The following is a 26,098-nucleotide window of genomic DNA, read 5'->3' as shown; positions in this document are numbered from 1 at the left end:
TCCGCGTGTGAGGGGCATTGCTCGTTTCGACACGGATCGTCGTAGCAGGAACCTGCGCAGGCCAGGCAGCCCTCGCAGTTCCACAGGCAGTTGGGGGTCCGGGCGCCTGGTGCCGTCATTTTCGCGTGGGTTTTGGCGACTAGTTCTTCTGCGAGTCGCCGCTGCTCGAGCGTGGCTTGTTCAGCCGGGACGTTGTTGTCGAAAAGCACTGCTTTCCAGGCCTCGGAGAAGCCTAAGTAGATCTCGTGCTTCGAGTTGTTCGAGAGGCGGTAGCCTCCTGGGGCCGTCGAGGCCATCGTCGTCGTGGTAGGTGGGGATGCGGCTTGTGTAGGGGGGGGGAGTGATGAGGGTATTCAGAAAGGAGGGCTTCCAAGGCCCTAGAAGGAGTAACCAGCTCCTGATTGGTCGATTCTTCCTAGAAAAATATTTTTCAGGGAAAGGTTGTGATGTGGGGAGGAGACTGTGTGAGAGGTCTAGAACTGTCCGAAATGGGCTAGCTAAACCTCTAGTGTTGAGCTGAAGATCCAAAGCTCTCTAGCCTCTCGACTCCAGGGTTGCATTTCGGCTTGTTCCATCTTCTCCAAAGCAAACAATAGGCTCACAGGAAACGCTGGCTCATGTATTGTCTCCTCAAAGCTGGGAATAGGTAGACTTGCAGTTGAGGAACCTAATAAGACCATATAGTATAGATAGATCAGTAGAAGAACTTTGAAAGCACTTCCATCTTCCTTCGCTTCAACAGCTTTTTGTCAACAGCATTCTGCTCTCGCCATTGCACTTGCCAAAACTGACACCATGGCAGACGCTATGTCATACCTGGCCAGTGCACACAGCTCTTCTGGTGGTGCCTGCCGGGGCCCGCAGAGCAGGGCCTATCGGAGAGCTTTGCACCGTTACGCCAAGCAAATCAACGCTCTTCCTTCTTGTAAGTTCAATTTTCTCAAACCTCAAGAGTTCTTTTCTCATTTGGGACCAGATGCCAAGGCTTTTCACAAGAACAATCCGCAGTGCTTCGGACTCCCGCGGAGTTACTCGGTGCGTGTCGTCCAGGACGACAATGCCCAGGCCGCTCCAGCCGCTGCCCAAGCTATTGAAGGCAAAACCATTGTGATCGGTCAACATGGTTCTGACAGCAGCGGCCTGCAGCTGGGCAGTGTTGGCGTCAAGCCCTCTGATGTGAACTGGTTCTCTTCGACCAATAGCTATGTCTTTGACACGGTGCTTGAGCAACCGTCAGCCCAGCTTTCTCCTCAACTGAAAGCATCGCGAGTCTCTGGATATGTGAGTCTTGAGGGCAACGCACCTGCAGCCTCAATTGCCATCGGATCGGACGTTATCAATGTCGAGCTCGACAAGAAGGCGAGCTGGTACGATGTCGAGGTCGCAGCCAATGCTGGCGCCTACCTCGACACGCACAAGTCGACGCTGGCTTGGGATGTCAAGTCTGACAAGTGGACTAACGCCAGCTGGGAAGAGGGCAAATTTACCTGGGGTTACGACATCGCCAATAGAGGGAATGACTTGCAGGAGGATTGGGTCGCTGAGAATATGTTTTTTGACAACTGTATGTTTCTCCTCCCCTACTATCTTCAGGTTGGAGCAAGGCCGGGTACTGAACTACCTGCACAGACTCCGATCCCCCAACTGAGTTTAACCTCACCATGGACCTGTACGGCCCGGACTACACATGCATCATCGGAGAGAGCACCGATGATGGTGCCTTCATAAACACCACCATCACGAATCGACGTTTTGTGCCCCCTGCCCCAGCCCAACGTAGTCAATCGGCCATCAAGTCTGTCTTCCCAGTCAAGTGGAAAATTCAGATGACCCCCTTCGCCGATAGCTTCGTGGGAGCCTACGAAGACTCTGAAGGCGTGATTTACGCCGTCAAGGGGTCGCTTCGTATGGAAGAGAGCGCCGATGAATCTGTCGTTGCTGCTAGCATGACTGAGGACCTCAGCGTCGTCGAAGGCACCGAGAAGTCGTTTTCTGCCATGTCCGTCGCAGAGGCACCGTCTTTTATTATGGCTGCTGCTGCTGATGCACCCCCCAAAGCCAAGCTGGCCGTCCATCAACTTATGACCTTTGACCCCATGGTACAGGACAAGGAGGATCCTTCCGGCTACCGTGACTCTGTGGCAACGGTGGCTATGAAGGATTTTCAGAACATCATCATCTATCACATGGACGAGGATCTGAGGACTACCTTCATCAGCGCTTCTCAAGTACACCTTGAGCCTGAGGTGCTGGCAGTCGCCAATGACGATCCGGGTAATGCAGCGTGGTACAAAACGCTCCAGGTTCCCCTTATCACGTCTGTGCTTGCACAAGGCACTACCGAATGGGGCAAACACTGCAACGGAGCTCGCGCAGCTGCACGGCTCAAGTCGATCCCCGCCGAGAGTGAGGTCTACAAGCGGCACTCGGCCAAGCTCTATCGGTACCGCTATTTCGAGAAGTTTCCCACCATGAAGGAGTTCCTGTCTGATCAACGCAATGGGGGCCATAAGGAAGACTTGAAGAAGTTTGCCGACAGAATGAAGGAGCAGTTCAAAGCCAAGACATCGGGACTCGGCGCCGGCAATCCTGACTTTGAAAAGAACCTCGCAAGCGCCCTTGCTGAGATCGACAACTTGGCCAAATGGGCGCGCGACAAGAACTTGTATTGGGCTATGCAGCTTCTGTACTGGGTCCAAAACTCGGCCGTCAAGATGTGGTACGGCCAGTACATGTCTGGCAGTGTGTCGAGCTCCGTGGCCATGCGGTTGAAGCAGTTGAACACGCTGTTTGGCATTCTTGAGGACAACGCCAACAACACGAAGCCTGGAGGCAAGAGCTTTATGCAAGCCTTCAATGAAGAAGTCAGGCTGTACCAGATGACGACAATCATCCCGCAGATGGTCGACCTGACCGGCAATACAAAGCAGGACATTGACGACTTGGTAAAGGAGTGTCTGGATCAGTACATCAAGCAGTACCAGAATATCGACATGGAGGCGCACAAGGAGGCCATCGAGGCCGCGCTGCTGCTCTATCAACAGGACGAACTGCGCCGCAAGGTTTTCAAGATGTTGTTTGCGCTTTCCCGCACCAGTAGCACCTTGGGCTCATGGGGTGCCACGATTGAGTTATGGCATCGTGAACTGTACAACAGGCCATGGTTTCAGAATGTTGCCAAAATTGCCAATTCGGTCCGGGTGCTTACCGTCCTCACCAGTGTTGTTGTACTCGTCCAGCCTCTTTTGACTGGCGAATGGAGGAGCATGTCGCCAGAGCAGAAGGTGAAGTGGGGATTGTAAGTTTCTTTCTGTTTGTTTTCCAGTACTTTTGACTTGAGATATTGACAGAGCATGCAGTGCCCTCGGCGGTCTGGCTGGTATGCTCATCATCGAAGTTGCCCAAGGCACCTTGCGTTTGTACCAATTCTGGGGCGACATGGCCGCTAAGCGGTGGTATGAGAAGCTTGGTACCGCCTTTGGCTGGGAAGGTGCCGTCAACAAGATTGAGAATGGCGCTTTGCGGGTTCAAAAGGGATTCGGCAGCTGGTTCACTCGTACTGCCGAGCAGACCAAGGACTTGGCTGCTCGAATTGCTGCCAAGGAGGAGGGGTTGCTCGAGTTCAGCAGATTTGAGAAGATATTTGGCAGGAATGTTGGGGAGTTCATGGGGGCTGTTCTTGGGTGAGTTTCTTCCATTCAGCCCAAATGAAGGGGCTTTGTTTGTGTGTGGCAGCATGGCTGACTCTTTCTCACTAGCGTGGTCTTGGGCATTGTCAGTATCGTTTTGATCCTCATCGAACTCGACTCGAACAAGGACGGTTTGCTCCAGGCGATGGACTGGATCATGTTCACTTCATCTGTCATTCAAGTGGCCGGGATTATCCTCGGATGGGTTGCCGCAGGTAAGTTCACCCTCCCAGTCGTCTTGATGACCCAGAGTGGTGAGACTGACTCCTAATTCCTCTCGGTCTAGGTCTCGGGGCTGCCTATTCAGGTCTCGCGCTCGTTGCCGCATGGTCAGGGCCTATCGCTATCGTCTTTGCTGTCATCGGAATAATCCTGTTTCTTGTCTGGTATTTTACCACCGGTATGTACCCGTCACTTCTGAACCTCCACGTGTACGCTTCTTTCTTGCTGATTACCTCACGTCCAGACCACCGCGATCCAATCCAGAAGTTTGTGGAAGACAAGGCCCGGCCCGCAGGACTTTGGGTAGACAACCCGATGCAAGCATCCGACTACATTCGTACCGTGCCTGCTGTCGATCAAAACCCATCCCTTCCTGGCCTGACTTTCAAGGGACCAATGCGGCGGGCCGGCGATATTGGCCAGGAAGACACCAGCTCCATTGACGCCAAGTATCTGCATCTCGGTAAAACCGAGGGCGCCGTCGACCTCGGCGACGCTCTAGACTACACATCCGACACCATCTGGAGCTTTGAGACAGACGCCTATGGCAAGAGCTTGATCTACACCAAGCGCATCATCCAGGAGAAAGACCGCAAGCGAGCAGTGCTGTGGTATTTGTCGACAGACAGCAGCAACAACGCCATCGTTAAGCAACGCCCCGGCGCCGACCCCGAGTGGAAGGCGTTGCTTCCTTCCTTGCAGTGGGAGGTCGAGGTCCTAGAGCCGCCAAAGGTTGACGGCAAGAAGAACGTGCTGGCAAGCAAGGCGCGCATTCGCCGAGGCAACCTCGATCTGGGACGCACCTTTGACAGAGGCAACAAGCAGCCCGGCGGACTTGTACTGGTGGATGTTGGAAAGTATGAAGAGGCTGTCAAGAAGTATCGCCTCAGGGACATAATGTACCGCCAGGGTCACGGACCTCGGCCGGAGCTACCAGGGCCTGCGGTGCCATTTTATGTCTGGGAGGTTGAAATGGAGGCAATGGGCCCTGGAAACTTGGAGTACAGCTCGCCCAAGTGGGTGTTGACCAACAAACTCAAGGTAAATTCCACCCTACTTGCCAACGTCATGTATACAATTAGGAAAATGCTGACACATGTTGACTCGACCAGAATGAACGCAACTACCCGAAATTCGACTATGAGCCGAGTGATGCCATGCGCTGGTCCATCTCGCCCCCGCTCGACGCCAACAGCTTTGAGCTCATCACGGCCGCGGGCCAGGACGGCGGTATCGTGAAGCAAAAGGACGGTGTCGAGCCACCGCTCATGTCGCCAACCACGTACACAGTGACGTGCACCGTGACGCGCGGTGGCAAGGATCTCGTGTCGTGCCAGGCTAACTTTACACTCGAGGTGATTACTGAGGAGGAGCTAGCCAAGAGGGGTGATGAGGGGGATGACGAGGAATGAAGGGCTGGAAGGAGAATTAGCTCTGCACAAGTCCCTGACGAGACGAATAGGCAGCTTTTCTTATTATTGAAGACTTTTAACCTTCATAACCATCCTAACTTGCTAACCCCATTCATAGACATCCCGGAATTCTCTCTTACTTTCCCTCATTCTCAACCTTGAAAGCCCCCTTTTTTATCACAACACTCTTCATCGCCTCTTTTTGGCAGACACTTGACCACAGATATCATGTCTTCGTCAGCAAACCCAGACTCAATCGCCCGCTTGTATAATGAGCCACACAACTGGGTCAGGAGAGTCTCGGCGCCTGTACCTTCCGCAGCGGCCGTGATAAGCTGAGTGCTGTTGTAGCAGTCCTTTATGGTAGCCTGAGCTGACCAATCCTCCCTGAGAATCTTGTCAACTTTAAGCTTTGAGTAAGCAGAGGCCATCGGCCCAGCCTCGAGCACCTGCCCAAAGGCGTCAAGGTCCAGCCCCTGTGCCGAAGCCAGGTTCGCGGCCTCGGCCAAGCCGACGGTCACGGTGATGAGGAAGGTGTTGACAGCGTATTTCATCTTGAGGCCGGAGCCGACGGGGCCGCAGTAGATGGCTGCGCTGGTCATGGGCTGGATGTAAGGTCTGATGCTGTCTGCGAGGGAGGGGTTGTTTGCGGCTAGCATGCCGACTAGACGGCCTTGCTGGGCTGGGATTTTGCTGCCGCTGACGGGCATCTCGATGAAGGTGCCGCCTGCGGTTGTGATTGAGGTGTTGAGGTGCTGGCTGAAGGGGACGGAGACGGAGGAGGTGTTGACTAGGGTTTTGTTGCGGAGGTGGGGGATTAGATCGGGGGTGAGAATGGAGAGGATGGCTTGTTCGTTGAAGAGCATTAGGAAGATGAGGTCGGATTGGTGGATTAGTTGGAGGGGGTTTGCAGCTGGTTTGGCGGTGCTGCCGGGTTGGAGGAGGGGGGAGTATTTTGAGGGGGAGCGGTTCCAGACTGTGAGGGGGAAGTGGTGGGATAGGTTGAGGGCCATGGGGGTGCCCATTGTGCCTAGGCCTAGGAAGCCGAGGCGCATTGTGGGAGGGTATTGGAGGTTGGGTTGGGAGGTTTAATCTGTGGTTGAGAGCTGTGGTTGAAGTGAGAGTACGTAAGCTATTCTTTATCTGGTCTATCTGATCATGTCATTCACAGGGCGTGGTATCCCGTGCCACCAATTATTCACCAGGGCCAATAGTAAAGCGTCTCCTTCCTGTCACAGAACTTAGGGACTCTCTACAGGCACCTACTCACACCAGGCGGCAGACATTACCGGTACATCTAGGAACAAATTCACAACTGCTCCGAGAAGCCGGGCAGGCTCTTCGAGGTCTCGCCATTCGAGTCTTCATATCAAGCAGCTTAGACAACCACAAACTTCACAACGACATACCTAAATCACAATAACATCAAACCGTCCCAGTGCTTCATAAAGAGAAAAAAGTTTTCGTATTTGATTAAAATTATGTATTGATCCTCATCACTTTCGTCGCTATCTACTCACCTCAAACTCTCCCTTTTCCTACCAGGGGAAGGAAAAAAGGAAGAGCTTTTTCTCAAACACTCTTTTACTCAACCCACCTAGTTAGTTAGTTTAGTTATATCTCCCATCCCCACGATGCTCACGACCCCTATGCTCCATATGATGACGGTAGCACTTCCCATCAATGTAAACTGCCCGAACAGTGATTGCCGCCGGGGTAGGGCAAGCGGCCCCCTGGAGAACGTGGCTGCAGGGATGGGTGCGGACGGCGGGTTTGTTCTTGACCACGCAGCCGCAGGTCCAGATGTTGGAGGTGTAGATGCACATTTTGCGCTGGTGTTTGTGGGTTGAGTGGGGGAGAGGGGAAGAGGGGGTAAATACTTACCTGCTTGAGGTGGTGGGTGTTGGTAGATTGGTGATGGGTGTGAGTGAGTGAGTGATAATGACGATGATGAGAAGTTGTGGTGGGATGGATGGGGTGGAAGAGTTGGTTGTATAGTCTGCGGGGATTTGTGTAGCGGAGAATATACAATGGGATTGTCTGATGGGATATTACATTAGGGATTGATGTCTTTGTCTGTTCTCTTCTTCCTATCTTCTCCGTACATTGGGCTTTGTCTTGAGTCCTGAAATAGCTTCATTCACAAACGGTGCTTGGTAGGTAGGCTCTTGAGGCGCAGAATTAATTTTGCAGAGAAAAGGCTGTAGCTGGACTTCCCGGGATGGTTCAATATGGCTAACGGCAGGTCTCAAGTAAATTCAGGTAACATAGGTAAGGGTGCGGTCCAAGCAAACATTTACAATTCTGAGGTCATCATGGAGGCATCGAGTTACCTTATCTTTAATCCCTCGGTCTTGAGGAAAAGAATACACATGATTACGGTCAGGAATATGTCATCCAGCGTTAAGAACAGTGTTGTTAAAAATAAAAAAGAGTGTTTTATTGCATTTATGTTTTGGTTGTCATCACACAGTGATTAATACTTGCCTCACCTACTTTGCCTTGACATACCTTACTTACCTTACTTACCTTACTTACCTTCCTTACCTAACTTGCCCCTACTTACCTTTCTCTACGCTTGCCTCTTTGCCTTCCTCCACGCTTGGCTCTTCGTCCGAGTCATTCAAGTTGGGAGCATTTTGAGTGAGAAAATCGAATTTCTCTCTGATGCTGTTCTCCCGCTTGATCTCCAGTTTCCCATCATTGTCCTTGTCCAGAGGATCGGGAACACCGGGCTGGTTAATAGGGCAGGGCCAATCTCGTGCTTTCGGCGTGACAACAGGGTTGGAGCATTCAAGAACCTGATGGGTAGTAACAGGGTGGCATGTCCAGATTTTCTCTCTGCGGGGAATAGTCTCACAGCCGCAGTAGACGTAGTTGGCGTAGTATTCAAACATCTTGAATGAGATATGTGGTTGGTGTTGGTGGTGGTTTGGTTGGTTGGGTTGGTGAAGTGTTGATGTCTGAGTCTTTACGTAGGTAGACACCTATCAATCAAAAAGGCTCGAGAGTTTGATGATGGTCATGAGAGAAGAGATGAGGCATGATGGAAAGGCAAGGATGCTTAAGTAGACCGACATCTGGATAATGTTGTGGTACGAATAACGATATTATCAATACGGATGATGACCGTTTATAAAAAAGAATACTGAAGTATCTACATCACTCACTCTGTTTCAAGTCCGTTGGTCTTTCTCTTGCAATAATTGGCGTCATGGAGCCGCATATGCTTCTGTTCGTGGAAGAAATGCTGGAAAGCTGGTTGGTACTTGTACGGAGTTTCCTTGCTGATGCTTCTTCTTAACTCCAGAGCAGAGGTATACTCATTATATGGCCGGTAGTCTTTGGTTTTATGCCTTTATCAGTACTCTGATAGGTAATCTCTAAAATTACATTCACTGGGTACGTGTTCTGGGAGATAATACAGTCGTTAGTAGATATGAGATATACACAAGGTAACATTGGGAATGTAGGTAGATGATATTTTTTGATAAATTCGGTATTATATTTTGATGGCTCTCACTCAGCTTGGGTCATGTCTATAGAACCAGTTCCTTGACAATACTTGATAACTTCAGACTCCAACTAAAGGTCGAGACTAAATCTCAACGGGATATGTCTACGGCGCACTACGATTGTCTCCGGTAGCACCCAAAACACCACTGCCACGGCAGTAAACCACAGAATATACAAAATACAGAAGGCTACAACTGTATATACGATGAAAAGCCCCATCTCCAGAAGCTTGAACCCCAAGTGAACTAGGTTCATGATATCCATGGTGCTTGGCTATTCTGTGTTGTGGTTGAAATTCCTAGAATAATTTGGTGGAAACAAGAATCCATGACGACAATGCACTTGATAGCTGCTCTAAAATAGATGAAAGCCGTGAGGCTCAACTGGAGATGATAATGAGATTGTTCATGAGTCAGAACCCACATGAAACACTGCTTTGGCAACTGGAAACAGAGCTGTAACCTGCTTAACGTGGTCATTGCTAAGTGGACAAAGATACCGGATGGGCAGGTGTTAGTAGCACTACTTTGGGGACAATCACATGGTTTCAACACTCCAGTACAATACCTGTTACAGCAAAACAAACACTTTCGCCCTTCAGACAATACTATTATTTCAGCACCGCCGTGATCATTCACGACACAAAACTTCTCCCCTGGTGGGAGGAGTGAGGGGATGAGGTAGGAGACTTCGTTGGGTTGATTGATGAGTTGATCATTTTTGGACATATTTGATATAATAAAAAAACTTTGTTCCTCTGGAGTATTCATTTTCTCTTCTTTAACATTGAAATTTGAATGTGATTATGTGGGACACTGAAGGGCCTGGGTTTTCCCAGACCCACACCGGTTTGCTCTTGGGGCTGGATTTTCTTACTGTTTTCCTTTTAACCAACAACCAACTACTGTAATACTAATTTGTTTACCATTTTCTGGCCAATTTGGCCTCATTTTCGCAGCCAGTGACTTTCCTAGGTCACCAGCCCAACAGGTTATGAGCTCCTTTGACGCTTAAATCACCAAGAAAACCGAAGTCGACGCCCTCGTCGACAACCCGACCTCGCAAGGCCGAATACTACACCGGACCTTACGACTTTTTGACCCTTGTCAGGCCAATATCACGCAATTGGACCTTTCGACGGCGATTTTGGAGGCGTTGAGAGAGTTGACCAATTTCTTAATTAACGGAAGCCTGGTTTTAACCCTGACCCTCATCTTGACGAAAAGTTGAAGCGACCGACCACCCCTCACCGATAAGAGTGTGGTTTACGGCGCCAACCTTCTCCTGGCCAAATTTCCTTGGTTCTGCCATTTCTGCGACCTTTTGGCTGGGAAATCACTGTTTTCCGGCAGCAGTCGAGAACTCTGTCCTGCCTTATCAGGAGACCGATAGCGGAGCAAGCATCTCGCTCTCTGCCCAAGTCAATTCAACCCACTGTTGGCGGCCACAAAGTCAAGTGGCGCCTTTCTTTGAGTCTTTCTTTCGACGTCTTTCTCACAGCGTCTTTCTTACGACTTCTCTTTAACCAGTTTTTCTTTTAAGATGGCTGGCACCAACGTTACTATGGCCCAGATTTTGGAGCTTGTGAAAGCTATGGGGAATGCCAACACCGTCGCTACGATTAGGCAACGAAACTTTCAAGCCTTGCCGGCTCTGAACTCAGAGACCGATCTTGCCGGCTGGGAATTTCAGTTAACCCAGTCCCTTATGTACCATGGCTTGGAGGACTACATCAAGGCTGATATACAGCCACCAGCGGAAGAAGGGACACCTGCCTTCGACCAATGGCGTACTGACAACCTGGACATCCAGAACCTAATGATGGCTTCCGTCAAGAAGCCCGAGATCCGACAACGAATTCTCAACCTCGGTTGGAAGGCCGACGGCATTGGTGCCTATGGTCTATACCAGAAAATTATCCAAGCCCTACAGCGCAGCACTTTCGACATCGCTGGTATGCTTTTGGAGGAGTATTTCACTCTCAAGCGTGCCAACTTCGCCTCATTCCAAGCCTACTTCAGCCGGCTCGACGTCCTTCGCCGTCGTCTTGATACGATGGAAATCAAGATCGGCCACGTGGCTCACCTCTGGGCTGCCCTGAACGGCATTAAGACCGCGTACCCCAATTTGTACGACCGGCTAGCAAGGAAGATGGAAGACGGCACCATGACCTGGTCGCTCCTTTGCCAGGAGTATAGCGCCAAGGCCGTTACGGAGGAGACCACGCCGGCTCACTCCAAAATCACCATCGAGACCACCAAGGCCCCGGCCGCGACTACACCCTCACCTTCCACATCATCAACCTCGACGAAGAGGTGCGACCACTGCACCAAGGGCTTGAGGAAAGGCAACCAGCACTGCATGGGCTGTGGTCGTCACCACCCGAAGGGCAAGGCCTGTTGGTGGTGTGACCCTGACAAGGCTCCAAAGGATTGGGAGCATAAGGAAAAGGCACAAGCGGATAGGCAAGAGAGGCGGCAGAGTACTGGCTCGTCAACAGGGACTCTTCAAGGCCATACTGGTGGCGTTACCAATACTGGGTCTTCGAGGGACCGACCTGCCCACAGTACCCTAATGCTGTCCAACAACTTCGCCAATATATCGCTCCCCACCTACCACGACGATGACCAATCGGATTTTCGTCTCGGCCCCCAGAGGCAGCACTCTCGTCAGTAGATGCCCCTGAAGTCCAACAGGCCGTTGAGGCATTCAAAGACCACGCGTACTACGACTCCGGATGCGCGGATTTCGTATTCAATAAACTGAAGTGGTTCACCGAGCTCCACTTACTACCTGAGGGGAAGGAAAAGAGGTTCCTTTCGTCGTCAGGAGATATCACAAAGTGCAGCTACCAGGGAGCCGCAGCGCTGAAATCTACCCTTTCAAGTGGCCAGGTCGTTACCCTGGAGCTCAAGGAAGCGGTATACCACCCACAGGCGCCCGTCAATCTAATATCGGCGGGCAAGCTACTCGATGAAGGTATCTTCTGAGACCAGGAGGGCCACAACCTGGTCCTTAGAGGTACTAAACAGGTGGTGTGTGAGTTGACCAGGAATAACAACGTATATTAGATGAATACGACGCCCGGCGCCGATTTCAGCGAAGTATCCCTGGCGAAGACTCCTATCAAGGCCGTGATGGCATCTATCAACTACCGGGTAATGCATCGCCGCCTGATGCACGCCAACAAGGACGATATTTATAAGGCTTGTACGCAGGCGGGTAAAAGCTCGTCGGCAATGACTTTTTCTGCGAGCCCTGCGTGATGGCAAAGATGACAGATCAACTAGGCTCATCGACCCCTACGCAGACCAACAACCCGTTCGACTTCATCCGTACCGACGTCGTCACCCACAAGAACCCTGGATATCTGGGTTACAAGTACTCTATCCACTACGTGGATATGTGGAGTGGCCACAAGTGGATTAACTTCACAGTGGAGAAAAAGCAGGTATTCGATAAGGTCAAGGATTTCGAGACGAAGATCGCGCGCCAAACCGGGCATAAGATCAGCATCATCGGCCTTGACGGTGGTACGGAATTTGCCCAGGGCTCTGGGACCTTTGACGACAGCCGGCTGGCCGCCTGGGCCGACCAGGAGGGCATCACCATCCTCAGGACCGTGCCTCACTCACCGTGGATGAATGGAAAGGTGGAGAGGGCCGCGAGGACTACGCTTGACCGCACCAGGGCTATTATGCTGGCCTACAAGGTGCCAGAGAAGCTATTCCCATTTGTCATCCAGTCTGTGGTTTACGTGGGTAACCTACTGCCCTCGAGGGTCAACAAGAGAGATATCAGTGCTCACGAGAAGTATACCACAAGGCTCAACATGCCCGAGGGCGAGCGGAAGCCGTATATTCGGCACATACGCTCGTACTTTTGCGACGCGTATTACTACGTCAAGCCGGCCTACCGGGCCAATACGGACAAGTTCACCGCCAGGGCGGAGAAAGGAAAGCTTATCGGCTACGCAGATATACACGGCAAAATATACTGGGTCTGGAACCCAGTCACTGACAAAGTCGTGAAGGTCAACGCCGTGAAGTTCAACGAAGGCGATTCTTACAGGCCTGACGACGACGTGTACAAGGATATTGAGTACGAGGCAGTCTTTACTGACAGTACCATAGCCGAAGAAGAAGATGCTGTCACTGACAGAACGGTATCCCTGGGGAGGAAGGTCACCTTCGATGACAAACCTACCACCATACCGGAGCCCGCTCCACAGCGGAGTGCTCCAACAGTTGATACAGGGAAGGCCAAGGACCCTGGGCAGACCATTCTACCCACTCCGAAAGCTACGCCGTCACCAACACTACCTCTACTGCCTGAGGCTTCAGACGTGGAAGACTTTTTCGACGCCGAAGAGGTGGAGGATATACGGTCCGAGGCACCTATCCCACCAAACCATGACCAAGCGCCCTATACCACTGACTCTCCTGCCATGAGAGAGCTCACCTCCCCTACAAGGCTGATGGGGGGGGGAGGAGGGTGAGGCTATGGGGGGGCCTGGTGATAACCAGGCCGATGGCAGGCTACTGGATTCAGGCACGGACAGCCTGGTCGAAGACTCTGACGACGATTTCGTGCCTGATACAGGCCATATGGAGGAAGCCGTGGCTTCTCCGCCGGCTCAGGAGCGGCCTCGCAGAGCAACAACAAGAAATCAGGGCCCAGGCTTCTATAAGAAGCTACAGCAGGGTAAGCACCCTCATCAAGGCTTTTTCACAGTACATCTCGACAACCCACGACTACGTGAGGTAGGGGCCTACGCCCTATCCACGGTCAAAGTCGACCACCTTCTGCAAACCATCAACAAGTCCCATATACCCAGGAACTACCGGCAAGCGAGGAAGCTCGAGAACTACCATAAGTATTGGCTGCCTGCCATGAAGGAGCAGGACGCCGGCCTGTTGGAAAAGGACGTCTACGAGCTGGTGGATACGCCGAAAGGGTACAACATCTTACCGAGCAAATGGGTATACGATGAGAAGATGGACCCTCACACTGGTGAGGTGAAGGCCAGGGCGAGGTGGGCGGTGTGTGGCAACTTTGACAGGGACTCCTGGGCCACACAGGACGTCTACGCCGCCGTTGTGAGCAGCGTGGCAGTCAAATGCTTTTGGGCTATTACAGCCGTGAAGGACTGGGAGTGCCTTCAATACGACTTCAAGATGGCATTTCTCAACGCCAAAATCCCTGACACCGCACAGTACTACGTACGACCACCAGATGGCCTGGGGAAGCCACTGGGCAAGGTGTGCCGGCTCAAGAGGGCATTATACGGCCTGAGGAAGTCACCTATCTAATGATACGAGACAGTGAAACCTGTGATGGTTGAACTGGGCTTCGATACCCTCTCATCAGACCTCTGCCTGTTCCGTCACAAAGAGACAGGTGCCCTGGTAGTCCTGTACGTGGATGACCTGCTTATATCAGCGCCTACGACGAAAATCATTGAAGATATCGCCACCGGGCTAGAGAGCAAGTATGGCATCAAGAAACTAGGCGAGCCGAAGAGGTTCTTGGGTTTTGATATCGCGAGGAACCGCAAGAAGAGGCAGGTCTACCTGTCCCAGGTGGCCTATATCGACGCCTTACTCGAGAGGTTCGGCTACAAGGACATGGCCGGCGTGGCTACGCCGTGGCCAGCCAAGCTGGAGCTCCCTTTTACGTGGGAGAAAATGACCGCGGAAGTGAAGGAGTATATTCGGAAGACCGGTGCGTTGAACTGGCTTTCTACTGGCACTCGGCCTGATATCACTTTCACCGTCAACCGCCTTTGCGGGGGCAATTCTGGGCTCTCACCACGTCACTTGGAGTTGATGAAGCACCTTTTCCGGTGCCTGGGTGCCACCAGGAAGCTGTGTATTGTGCTGGGAGGCTCCGAGTTGTCGGTGGAAGATGTGAAGCTTGTGGGATTCGCAGATGCCTCACACGCGGATGTCTTACCTTGGAGATATTCCACTGGCGGCCACGTCGTCTTCGTAGCTGGTGGGCCAGTATTGTGGAAGAGTAAGAAGCAGACCTTCGTCGCCCTGAGTACGACGGAGGCAGAGTTCACCAACCTGACGCCTACAGGGTATTCACTGCAGTGGGTGTCAAAGATATTGGAAGACTGTGGTGTGCCACAGCCAAGGCCATACATGCTGTACACCGACAGCAAGAACGCCGAAATCACAGTTCTGAACCCTCAGAATATCGCCAGGACCCGGTGTATCGATATACGGTACAAGTGGGTGGGTGAACAAGTGAAGGTAGGAAGATTTGGTATTCAACACATCTCTGGGTTGGAGATGCCGGGGGATGGATTCACAAAGGCACTACAAAGGGAGAAGCACGCAAAGTTTGTGCAGCTGTTGGGAATGCGAGATTTTTCCGGTTTGAGATATGCAGGAGAACGTGTATTTGTATGGGAAAAGGCCACTAGGGCATTGGGCAAAGGAGTCAAAGGAAGTGGGAAGAATCTGGGCGTATGTTGGGCTTCGGAGGATATTCGCGATGGCTTCATTTTGGACGGCGGTGTGCTGTCTGTGGGGGGGTGTGGGACACTGAAGGGCCTGGGTTTTCCCAGACCCACACCGGTTTGCTCTTGGGGCTGGATTTTCTTACTGTTTTCCTTTTAACCAACAACCAACTACTGTAATACTAATTTGTTTACCATTTTCTGGCCAATTTTGGCCTCATTTTCGCAGCCAGTGACTTTCCTAGGTCACCAGCCCAACAGATTACCTACCTATGTACGAAACGGCCGTTGTTTCTTTACCTGCTTATCAACTTCCTACTACCTGGAAGAAGAGATGCTGTTCTGTGTCGCAACCCGCGCTCTTACGATGTCTTCAAACTTCAAACAAAGACTGAGTCCTAGAAGAAGGCCTGCTGACGTACCTAGGTGTGTTATTGCGATGTATTTGTTTGCAGCAAGTATGTGGGCGAACTGCTACGAGAGCTATTATGGCTGAGATGCCTGTAAAACAAAGCTTGCTTACCTACCTACCCTCTCTTATCAGCCTATTTTGTGTACCTTCTCAGAAGGCAAGATGAAGAGATAAAGCAGTGTTCTTAATAGTGCCACTTACTATTTCAAGAACTTGAACCCAAAGAACACGAAGGAAGACAAAGCCTTTACTATTCATTCGACCACAGTCCATTGTCCCATCAGATAGATATATAAACCCGCTCTTCCCTGCCTCAAATCCTCTCATCCCATCATCATCATCATCATCACCATTTCCTACTTCCGGTAAGTAACCAACCACCACATCATCTCTCACCCTCTCACAACAACACTTTGCTCGCATCCATCCACACCACCCAACAACAACAACAACAACATGTGCATTCACACCCAATACTGCTACGGCTGCGGCTGCATCATCCCCGGCCATGTGGTCCGCGCCGAGAAATGCGCCCATGTGGCTTTGGGTCTGTGTGGAGTGGGTTTTCATGCGCGAGTATATTTTGTCTTGTTGCGAGAAATATGAGGATGACAGGTTCTGTTAAGTTTGCAGAAGGCAGTCAGTCATCTTTGAGACATGACTGGTAAGTTCATAATATACTAATAATACCTAGCTCCCTCCTCTGGTGGGAGCTGTGGTGGGGGTGATGATCAAAATCAAAAAAGATCTTTCGAAAGAAATATTGTGTGCCAGTTCATGTGTTTGTTGTGTATATTGATTGATCTGTGTGACTTTTATGATCTGTGACTTTGTAAGCCCATTGTTTAGTACCTACCATACTGCACCAGCTTTACATACACACCTAAATTTTGTGTAAATCTCGTAACATTTGGTAAAAGGACATTTACTGAGTGGTTTTGAGTTAGGTAAGAGGAGTCTTTGCAAGTCCTTGAAGTCTTTCGTCAACAGTCAGACAGAGACAAAGACATATATGAGGTCAAATATATAGTATCGTAATCACAAAGCACAATTACAGCGAGGATAAAAGATAATGGAAGTCCAAGAAAAAAGAAATTCATTCGTTTTTGGTATCAAAATTCCCAAAGAAAAAAAAGGGTTTGGTTGATCACCATCATTCACTTACTTATCTGTAGGCATTCTACCAAAACACGTCTTATCCTTCCCCACCTGTGGAAGTACTGTCATGTTTTCTCAACAACTCACCTACTTGTAACTCCGTCTCTTCTTAGGAGGAGGAGGAGTATGAACAGCACACATGTGCTGATGATATCGCCTGATAATTGGTTGAGGGCCCTGGCAAGCTCAGCCAGCAATTCTGACCTCAGCGCAGAGGTAGGACACCTGGAAAGAGCCAGCAGGACACCCACAGGCGAAAAACTATTGCTCGTATTCACACATGGTTGTGTAAGTGAAGTGGAATGGTTTGTTGAGAGTTTGGTTTGGGTTAGGGGGGAGACTTTGTCAAAACGTCTCGAGTGTATAGATGTACTGATGATGATGAGAAGAAGCTAAGATAAATGGTGAGGAAAGGGTGACGCTTAAATAATGGTGTTGGGAGGGGGTAGTGAGGGTTGGCAATGGGGGTGTTGATAATAGGATACGGTTGATACAATGCTTTGGTGGTTGTACTGTGTGATTAGCCTGTGTACTACTCAATTTGTTCTATGAACAATAAAATTGTTGAGACGATGGGGCGTCCTTAAACAATATCTGTAGACGTACTGCCAAGGTCTTTACAGTTGGTATATCTCTCTCCAAGTTCCTAACGAAAAAGGTGCGCGGTAAAGAAGAAGTCAGATAATAGATATCACATCACAATTAGCACAAGTATGGTATAGTATTAGTTCTTGATGGTAAAAAAAGGATATGTTTATAACAATATGATCTAGAATGACACTTGCCATCCTAGTCTCCCCACCAGAGGAAGAAATCGACCACCATCTTAATCCTACCGCCTCCTCCACCAGGGAACAAGGCCACCTGCTATTCACTACCTACGCACTTACTCACCTGCATGATGAAGGCGTCTACCCTCCCGCTGAAGCTGCGGGCAAGGATGGTCCATATGGTTCTTGATTGGCGGTCTAGGGTATTGCCAGGGCTCCTCGTCGGGACACCGGTGGATGCATTGCAGCAACCCCGGCACCTTGCAACCGCAGGAGTAGAACCACTCATAGAAAACACACATGGTGTCTGTTGTTTGGGGTGATGGGTTTGTAACTGTTGGTGTTGGTGATGATTTGAGGCTTTGCGGGATACTGGGATGAATAGTCAGAAAGCTCAAATAGTGGGCATGAGAAGGTTGATGATGAGAAAAACTTGGATGGTGATGAGTCTCATACTTAAATAGACGAATATTTTTAGGATGGTGAACTGCGAATAATAGACTTGTACAACAGAACAATGCATGGTGCAATTTGGAAAAAAAGAGGTCTTTGCAATAGGTTAACTCTGCTTGCAGTCAAGCTTGAGACTATTACGATTTGATGTTGGATCACCGTTTATGAATCATGATCAAAGTGAGTTGAGTTCGGAACATTGTCCTATTTACAAACCCGAGTTCTTTCTGTTTTGCTTAAGCTGGCGGTTAGCGGCCCCGACTCGGAGCGCCCTTTTATCGGCGCTTCTCATTACTTCTAACCCCAGAATTTTTCTCTCTCAGGAAGGCCAACAGGGCACGTATCTCAGTTATGTCTGCGGTGTTGACTGAGATTGATGACCGGCAACCGATGACCACCACCACCTCCGATATTGTGGGGCACCTCGCGCCTGCCCATCAAGGTGCCCACATCCAATACTGCCAACCCTCACCGCTCTCTACTAAACCCTAACCCTTTCTCAACACCGCCCATATCCATCATGACATCCATCATCACATCCACCACCCAGGTACTCACTGGCACCCTCACCAGCCCTGGAATCGACCCTAGCACTGGCACCGGCATCGAAATCAGCACTGGCACCTACACCCATCAACCTCCTTGCACAAGGCCTTCCCGTCCCATCACTGCCCACGACTTCCATCAACCAACCCACCTGCGCTCCCCACTGCTCTCCCACATCCTCAATACGATACCCATTCTCTCTACGGTCCGTGCCTACTCTCACCATCAGCTTCACTTTCAACGGCGCCAACGGCTTACACATCACAATCACCTCACCTGCCTGCCAAGGCCCTGCCTGACACCACGTACACCTGCCATCGCCTTGCCTGACACCTTAAACACCTGCCATGCTTTGGCCGTGCCTTGGCAGTCAGTCCAATTCTTCGTTCAGATGTTCAAACTGTCTTCCAACCATGGCCTGTAGGCCCGTGAGCACCAAAATCAATATCGGTATTATCTTTTTGACGCCTTTCCCAAGGGTCCCACGACAGTCTTGCCATCGGGAAATAGAAGTGTTAAAATATCTGTTACTTGCACTTCGTACCTTAATTTCAGTGACAAATTTATCCCGCCATATGCAATGTTTTCGGACAGCTCAAATGCGATTGGACAAGAAGGAAGTCAAGGTCATATCGGTACCCATCCTATTACCAGTTGCCTAACCTCAGCATTTTTAACTTGTATATCTACTACTTACTTTATCTAAGATACCAAAAAAGCACTGAACTTCTCGTAAACTCGTGGCCAGATACCGCTACCAACTCATTGCTCTTTCAACTGGACTACACCAAACCTAACGACCTACCTGAATGTGGTTAGCGAAACGACTGGCTCGCCCGGCAACGGGTCGCGACGGCCTTGCCCAGCATGACTCTGCGGTTGCAGAGGTGTCCGGCCAGACGCCAGTCTCGACGTCCGGCGCTGAGCGTCACATAATGAGAATCAGAGACTTAAAAGACGTAGGCCATCCTACCGGATATCCCAAAGACCAACAGGGAATCGCGAACTTGCAAGGCATCCTCTCCGCCACGTCACAACTACGTTCTAATTTGTCGCAGGCTTGCAAAAAATATTGTACCGAAGGCCCTCCCATTTCTTGTGGGAGCTGATACAGAATGTCGATGACAACAATTACGTCGCCCATGACCCCACACTAACCATCACGTGCAAAAATCGAGTGCTTCGGTTTGATTCCAATGAAACTGGGTTCACAATGGAAGACGTAGAAGCCATCTGCAGTATGGTCAACAGCTCAAAAACACGAAGCTCGAGCACTCGCATCGGCCGCAAAGGAATTGGCTTCAAGTCTATTTTCAAGGTTGCCGAATCAGTGTACATCGCATCTGGCTGTTACTCCTTCAAGTTCGATTCTGGGGAGAGACTCGGCATGATGATACTGGTGTGGTCAACGTTCCCGGAAGAGCGCATCGCTGGGTGGACATCGCTCCTCCTCCACCTTTCTCCCGAATGCGATGCCAGTGAGATTCTTCAAGAACTCGAGAGATTAGATTCGAGCAGCATACTCTTTCTTCGGAGACTAAGAAGAGTGCATATCCGTATTGTCTACGATGGCCTCCATGACAAAGAAGTTACTTTCGATCTTACACGGCCGATCATCACGTGCAAACCTGGCGAATTACAGACCCTTGAACTCCTAGACAGGGAGCAGTCTCCTCTTATGCTTTACAGGCATGGTGTATCTGGATTGCCATCGACCGATTCACACGGGACCAACGAACAGTCAGACATAGTCTTAGTCTTTCCGCAGCCTCGATCCCTGAGCTCAAATATTACGTGCTTCACATTCGCTTTTCTTCCTATCCGAGACTATGGGTTCAGGGTCCGTCAAGCAGTGATTTTGTTCTTGTCAGACTCTCTGGTCAACTGACAAGGGTGCAGTTCGTTTGCCATGCCGACTTTGATCTCGTTGCCAACCGTGAAGATGTCGACATGTCTTCGGCCCGCAATCAAGTCTTCTTGCATGAGCTTCCCAAAGCTTTCCTCAGGGCGGTTCACGCCCTGAATAGTGGACATCTTCGCTATACCTGGCCGTATTATCTGCCCTTCCCAACAACAGACAGCTTTTTTGAGCCTCTTCCAGGAGATATCATTACCCTATTGTCTCGAACACCAGTGTTAGAGTCAGATGCCGGGCACCTCATGGCCCCAGAAAAGCTCACCTGGGTTTCCGACCCTTACACTGACGACCACAACAGGTCATTGATTCCACAAGACTACTCTACGTTTCTCCATTTATCCAACAAGTACCATGCAGATCTGCAAGAGCGGATCATGCAGCTTGGTGTTAATGTTCTGTCAAGAACGCAGTTTATCGAGAAACTAAGTTTGTTTATTACGAACGAAACACACAACTTTCGGTCAATGCCCGATTCGTGGCACGCGAAGATTAGTAAAGTGCTATGTGACCTTCTTGAAGACTACATGGGTGACATATTGAAGCTCGAGATCGTCCCGTTACGTGACGGTCGATAGGTCTCCGCAAAGTCCGAAGATTTATTAGGCATACCGCTTGATGACAACGACTTGGTCGTACCCAAAGGACTTGGACTGGCAGAGATTTCCCCTCAGGCTGCGAAGAACTCTCACAAAGGGCGGCTAGCAGAGAGCTTAGGTGAAAGGAGGGTTCAACAGGCAGATGTCTGCGAAAGGATATTAGCAGCACATCGGGTACGGCCCAGTGTCGATGTTCAAGATACTCCACATCGCGCCTTGATAAGCCACGCTCAGTTTCTCTACGGGGCTGGGTGGACAGCAGGACGGACGAAGGCCGACCTCTGGCTTGTCGTGGAAAACCTTCGCCCTTGTCGAGCTTCCCGAATTTATGTGCGCTCTGACGACCCATTTTCTGCTAGCCAACTCTTGGCCTCGCACGAACACTCATTCGCGTTTCTCCATGAAGAGGCGTCGCCACCACTTACCCACTGTCCGAACTGGATCGATTGGTTGCAGTTAAATCTACACGTTGCCGTTTTTCCTCGTCTCGTCGACCTGAACGGCCCTGACAATCTGTGCTTTGTCCTATCTGCCGACTTTCGATCCTGGCTGAGCAGTCAGAGTGTAACAAATGGCTAGAACTTCTTTGTCGAAGGTGGAAACACTACCGCTATTGTGTAGTGGACGACGCAGAATCCGAGTCAGAATCCATATCCCTCGCCGAATCAGAAAAAGCGACCCTGAAAACCTCGAGGCAGCGTTTGAGATCAGAGCTGGCAACCCTAAGTGCCTGTTGCATCGATGAGAACGTCCGCCGCTCTCTCGATAGGACTTTTCTGCCACGGCAAGCCGTCCTGTCTAGCCTTGAAACATTGTTGTCATCATCCGAAAAGCCTGGGTCCTACGTCCTTGTCATTCCAGACCCAGAAGATGTCGCATGGAATGTTCTGAAGTACCTGGGGGTGCAGACCTCAGTAAACGCAGACGCTTACATCACACGGCTACGGCAGTTGCAACACGCAGAAGCAACGCGAGATGAAGTGTTAAGACTCTATCAACACCTCCATGCGAGTCTGACAGATGAAAATGAAGGCTATACGAGGTATGGCGACGTTATCTCATTTTGTGGTATTTGAAGTTAATGAGAGGCAACAGAAAAGCATTTGCAGAGCTTAAGCTGCTGTTTCTCCTGAAAGGGGAGTCTGCTTCTGTGGGTGTTTGGCTCAGCACCGACGATTGCGTGTGGGATGGCCCGGGTTGCTTGAAACGGACGCCACGCATCATCCAGCACTATCCAGAGCTTGAATCATTCTTCCGTGACTCGCTAAAAATTCCGAATGCTGCACTGAAAGACCTTGTCAACGAGGCTCGTCGTATAGTTCCGTCAGATTCGCTAGAGCATATCCAGCAAGCTCTCAAGGCCACCAGCGCACTAATCCAACCAAAAGCGTGGAAGGAGGATCGGGATGCTGGGGTGTTGCAGCTGAAGGTATTAAATATATTCCCAGTATGGTTGGGAGAATCCGGGGGACAGCTCTACCAGCTCAGATCTGCCACACCCAGCCTTCGCGGAGGTGACTGGTATATTGCGGATCGTCCACATTTGCTTGCAAGTTCTGAAGGGAGAGTGGCCCTCCTGACCATGAGCTTATCAAATATGCGAGTTTGTTCGAACCTGTTCCAGCTCTTCAACTGGAGGATCGCATGTCCAAAACGACGCTGGACATAGCCCTGTCCACACTATGAGCCTTCGTGCCAAAGCACGCCACATTGCCCGGTATGCTATTGAACCGCTTTTCTTCCTCCGACTCCCAACCATTCTCCCGCTTGACCTTCGTCCATGTCTATATCGTAGGTAGACTTGAGAGTATAGCAGTCACTGACAGCTCGCCTCTGCAGTCTCCTTTTTAGCAACACCAGTATCGCGGAGAGACCAGCTATCGTATGGCAGCTCAATCACATTCATGTATCCCTACTGGGAAAAATTGAGTTCGATTGGGAGATAAAAGGTACTGGGCAACGGGGCCGGACCGAAACTGGTGCCGTGGCCCTGCATCTGCATCCAAATATGCTCGACGCATACATATCCTTGGAGGAAGCGGTTTTAGGGTTCTCATCTCTTGAATTACTGGAGGAGCTTCGGGTATGGCTGAACATCGTGGACGGCGAATGCACATCGTTGCTACACCACGTTCTCACCGAAAGGAACGCCGGAAGAGTTGACGCGAGCCTTCGCAGGAGAGACGTGCCGGAAGACGTCCCAGAATGGGACGACGTAGCAAATTCTATGGAGCAAGGTGAGTTCTCTGGCGCCATGATAGGAACCACCGAGCCCGTCATCTAACATACATACCTAACCCAATCAGCCATCTCATCGTGCAAGCGGTGCGCCAGCATTACGCTTTCACCCGCTCCTACCACGGGAGACCTGTCAACGGGCGATCGCGAATTTCAGAAATCACACGGAAAGCAGGGTCCTTCTAGCAGAAACCACAACAGCGCTGGGAACTCCAAGGACGGTGGTGGTGTAAGGCCGGTGGCAGGGCTTTACATGGAGTATCTTGAGTCTCGGGAACCCGCCGCCAACCACACTTTTCACGACATCAAGGATGGTATTGTTCCGCTGAGACCTTTGTCTGTTACCTTTGGTAGAATGAGGCACAACGACCCGCAGTTTATGGGAGAATACATGGTGAGATACGGACACCTTGCTTGCTGAAGTCCTCCCCGTGAGATAAGTACGGTACTCATAGCTGATGGGGAATGCTGCCAGGTCTTGGAATACTTATAACGATCCCTTGGTGATGGTTATCAACCCACGAAGCACTGGAAAAGCCCATTGCGTGTCGGTGCTGGACATCCCGCTCCCGAGCAAGACGCAGAGCCTGCTGCCACTTTTGTGATCACCGACGTGTCCAACAAGTTGCGGTCGAGGCTTTTTGAAGACGTTGACCAACGTCTGAAGATATTGGCGGTACAGGTGACATTTCACCTGTCCGTCTATGTAACTGAAGGGCCACTGAACACACCGTTTCGACTTACAAATACACATGCTAAGTTGGTGAGTTGGCAACATTTTGACCTGAAAATTATATCGTATTAACCACCATCTCGCTCAAGACTCAGGATTTGGCGTTAAGCAACCTCAAGGCAGCGGACCATGTTTTCGTGTTGCTCCGTGTTTACAATGTCACGAATGATGGTCGCGTGGCTGTCTTCATCGACCCTTGGGCCCTGGTTGCAAAAGGTCTGCTCTCGATTGTCCCATATGATGGGTGGCAGTGTACCTTGAACACTCCGGGCAGTACCAGCCCTTCCCACCTCAACATGGATGCAGCGAGCACGCAACCAGAGCTTTCCAACCATTACAAGTACCTCCCTTTCCAACCCCATCACATCCGGCTGTTGTACCTTCAGCCACACAAGGGCCGAGCAGAGGCATCGCTCCAGACGTCTATACAGCACGTAGCCCTTTCATCTAAGCCCACTTTTCCGCCCTCTCCTACGTCTGGGGAAACCCTGATATGGTCGAGAATCTAGAGACTTCAGAAGGCAACATCCCAATAACTCGCTCCCTAGCCGCCGCGCTGCGACGAATCCGACGTGAGAAGTTGCCCGTGTCAATCTGGGCCGATGCCGTCTGCATAGATCAGTACAATTCAGTCGAGAAGAGCGCGCAGATCCGCTTCATGTAACGGACTTACCAGCAAGCAGCCGTGATCCTAGCCTGGATAGGCGAGTCCGATAGCCATAGCAGCGGCGCCCTTCGCTTTCTCACAGAACTTCAACATGGTGGCGGGGTCAAAGCAAAACTGCCGGGAAGCAACAATGCGATCTGGGGCTCTCTAGACAGGTTACTTTCGCGAGAGTGGTTCTCTCGCATCTGGATCGTCCAGGAGCTTGTCTTGGGCTCCAACGTCGAGGCCCTTTGCGGCAACCAAAGCATCCGGTGGGAGGACTTCTTGGCCAAGGCGACGAAATGCGAAGACAAGATGTTTGCCCTGCTGGGGATCGCTTCCGATGTTGCAGAGGAGGAATTCGATCCAGACTATGGGTCCGGGGTCGAGGCCGTAGCGCGACGATACGCAATGAAGATTGTCGAGAAGGGGATGGTGTTGGATCTCCTGTACCGATCAGGAACGGGAAGGTTGGAAGGGTCAGCTGTTCCGTCACCCCTAGCGTTCCCATCTTCGTCCTGGATCCCCGATTTCACAAGTAGCTCCTTTCCCAAAACAATCTCCAATTGGAACAGTGGGACCAGAAGATATTTTGCCGGACACCGCGGCGTGTCGGAGGCTTCGGTGCAAATTCCAGGTGTAGCGGGGAGAGGCATGGCACACCAGCCAGTCCTGGCTATAAGAGGGACTATCGTCGACAGCCTTACAAGCACTGCAAAGCTAAGGGTTGCTACTGGCAACTTTGCCTCTTTCACAGCGGCGAATGAGGATCTCAAAAGATTCTTTACCTTTCTGTCCGAGTATCCAACCGGTGAGTCTTTGGAAACAGTCAGGCTCATGCTGGTCATAGGCGGAGCCACCGGTCCACGCTCCCCAGAATTGATATTAGGCCGATCCCATTGGCCTCTCGACCAAGTACGTGACGCCAGCACCAACGTTCCAGAGAGCGGCACGTGGCCCGCAAATCTCAAGGACGAGATACTTTGCGCGAGACAGGGAGGAAACGTGGCCATCTACACAGACAGTCCACGGTCTTCGCTGGAGACAGTCGTCCTGTATTGGCGGACAGCCGCGGCATTCACCAAGCACATTTTCAGGGCGAAACTGAGCCACACCACCAGGGGGTATGTGGGACTTGTCCCAGGAAATGCCCGCCCCGGCGACAAGATATGCTTGTTCCGAGGCGGCGCAGTACCCTTCGTACTGAGGCCTGCAAGGGTTGCCGGCCAGTACTGGCTCGTGGGGGAGTATCATATTCACGGTATCATGTATGGAGAGGCTCTGAGATGGGAGGAGGCTAAGGAGCCGAGCATTATCTGT

At 51.0% G+C, this 26,098-nt stretch overlaps 6 protein-coding genes across 6 annotated transcripts; 4 read left to right on the top strand and 2 right to left on the bottom strand.

Moving 5' to 3' along the window:
* Nucleotides 1-795: 795 nt before the first annotated feature.
* Nucleotides 796-5,323, top strand: QC762_0108700 (uncharacterized protein; the record flags this gene model as incomplete). Its single annotated transcript, XM_062884291.1, has 7 exons — nucleotides 796-1,564; nucleotides 1,630-3,298; nucleotides 3,360-3,683; nucleotides 3,759-3,904; nucleotides 3,976-4,089; nucleotides 4,156-4,952; nucleotides 5,024-5,323. The coding sequence occupies 7 exons, from the start codon at nucleotides 796-798 to the stop codon at nucleotides 5,321-5,323; spliced, it is 4,119 nt and encodes a 1,372-aa protein (XP_062739285.1).
* On the bottom strand, nucleotides 811-1,322 carry QC762_0108710 (uncharacterized protein; the record flags this gene model as incomplete). Its single annotated transcript, XM_062884292.1, has 2 exons — nucleotides 811-1,202; nucleotides 1,304-1,322. 2 exons carry the CDS (start codon nucleotides 1,320-1,322, stop codon nucleotides 811-813), a joined length of 411 nt encoding a protein of 136 aa, XP_062739286.1.
* A 152-nt stretch (nucleotides 5,324-5,475) lies between the features above and the next one.
* Nucleotides 5,476-6,378, bottom strand: QC762_0108690 (uncharacterized protein; the record flags this gene model as incomplete). The annotated part of the gene is made up of 1 exon (XM_062884290.1): nucleotides 5,476-6,378. The coding sequence occupies one exon, from the start codon at nucleotides 6,376-6,378 to the stop codon at nucleotides 5,476-5,478; it is 903 nt and encodes a 300-aa protein (XP_062739284.1).
* Nucleotides 5,552-6,415, top strand: QC762_0108680 (uncharacterized protein; the record flags this gene model as incomplete). The annotated part of the gene is made up of 3 exons (XM_062884289.1): nucleotides 5,552-5,632; nucleotides 5,815-5,934; nucleotides 6,044-6,415. 3 exons carry the CDS (start codon nucleotides 5,552-5,554, stop codon nucleotides 6,413-6,415), a joined length of 573 nt encoding a protein of 190 aa, XP_062739283.1.
* Nucleotides 6,416-19,385: 12,970 nt separating this feature from the next.
* QC762_0108670 (uncharacterized protein) lies at nucleotides 19,386-21,058 on the top strand (the record flags this gene model as incomplete). The annotated part of the gene is made up of 3 exons (XM_062884288.1): nucleotides 19,386-20,487; nucleotides 20,547-20,991; nucleotides 21,054-21,058. The coding sequence occupies exons 1-3, from the start codon at nucleotides 19,861-19,863 to the stop codon at nucleotides 21,056-21,058; spliced, it is 1,077 nt and encodes a 358-aa protein (XP_062739282.1). The 5' UTR covers nucleotides 19,386-19,860.
* Nucleotides 21,059-22,856: 1,798 nt separating this feature from the next.
* Nucleotides 22,857-24,200, top strand: QC762_0108660 (uncharacterized protein). Its single transcript, XM_062884287.1, has 2 exons — nucleotides 22,857-23,398; nucleotides 23,468-24,200. Exons 1-2 carry the CDS (start codon nucleotides 23,170-23,172, stop codon nucleotides 23,818-23,820), a joined length of 582 nt encoding a protein of 193 aa, XP_062739281.1. The 5' UTR covers nucleotides 22,857-23,169; the 3' UTR covers nucleotides 23,821-24,200.
* The last annotated feature ends 1,898 nt before the right edge of the window (nucleotides 24,201-26,098 follow it).

Source organism: Podospora pseudocomata, chromosome 7 (genome assembly GCF_035222375.1).
Source record: "Podospora pseudocomata strain CBS 415.72m chromosome 7, whole genome shotgun sequence".
NCBI lineage: Eukaryota > Fungi > Ascomycota > Sordariomycetes > Sordariales > Podosporaceae > Podospora > Podospora pseudocomata.
Note: the sequence above shows the minus strand (reverse complement) of the source record. Positions and strands in the feature narration are given on the sequence as shown.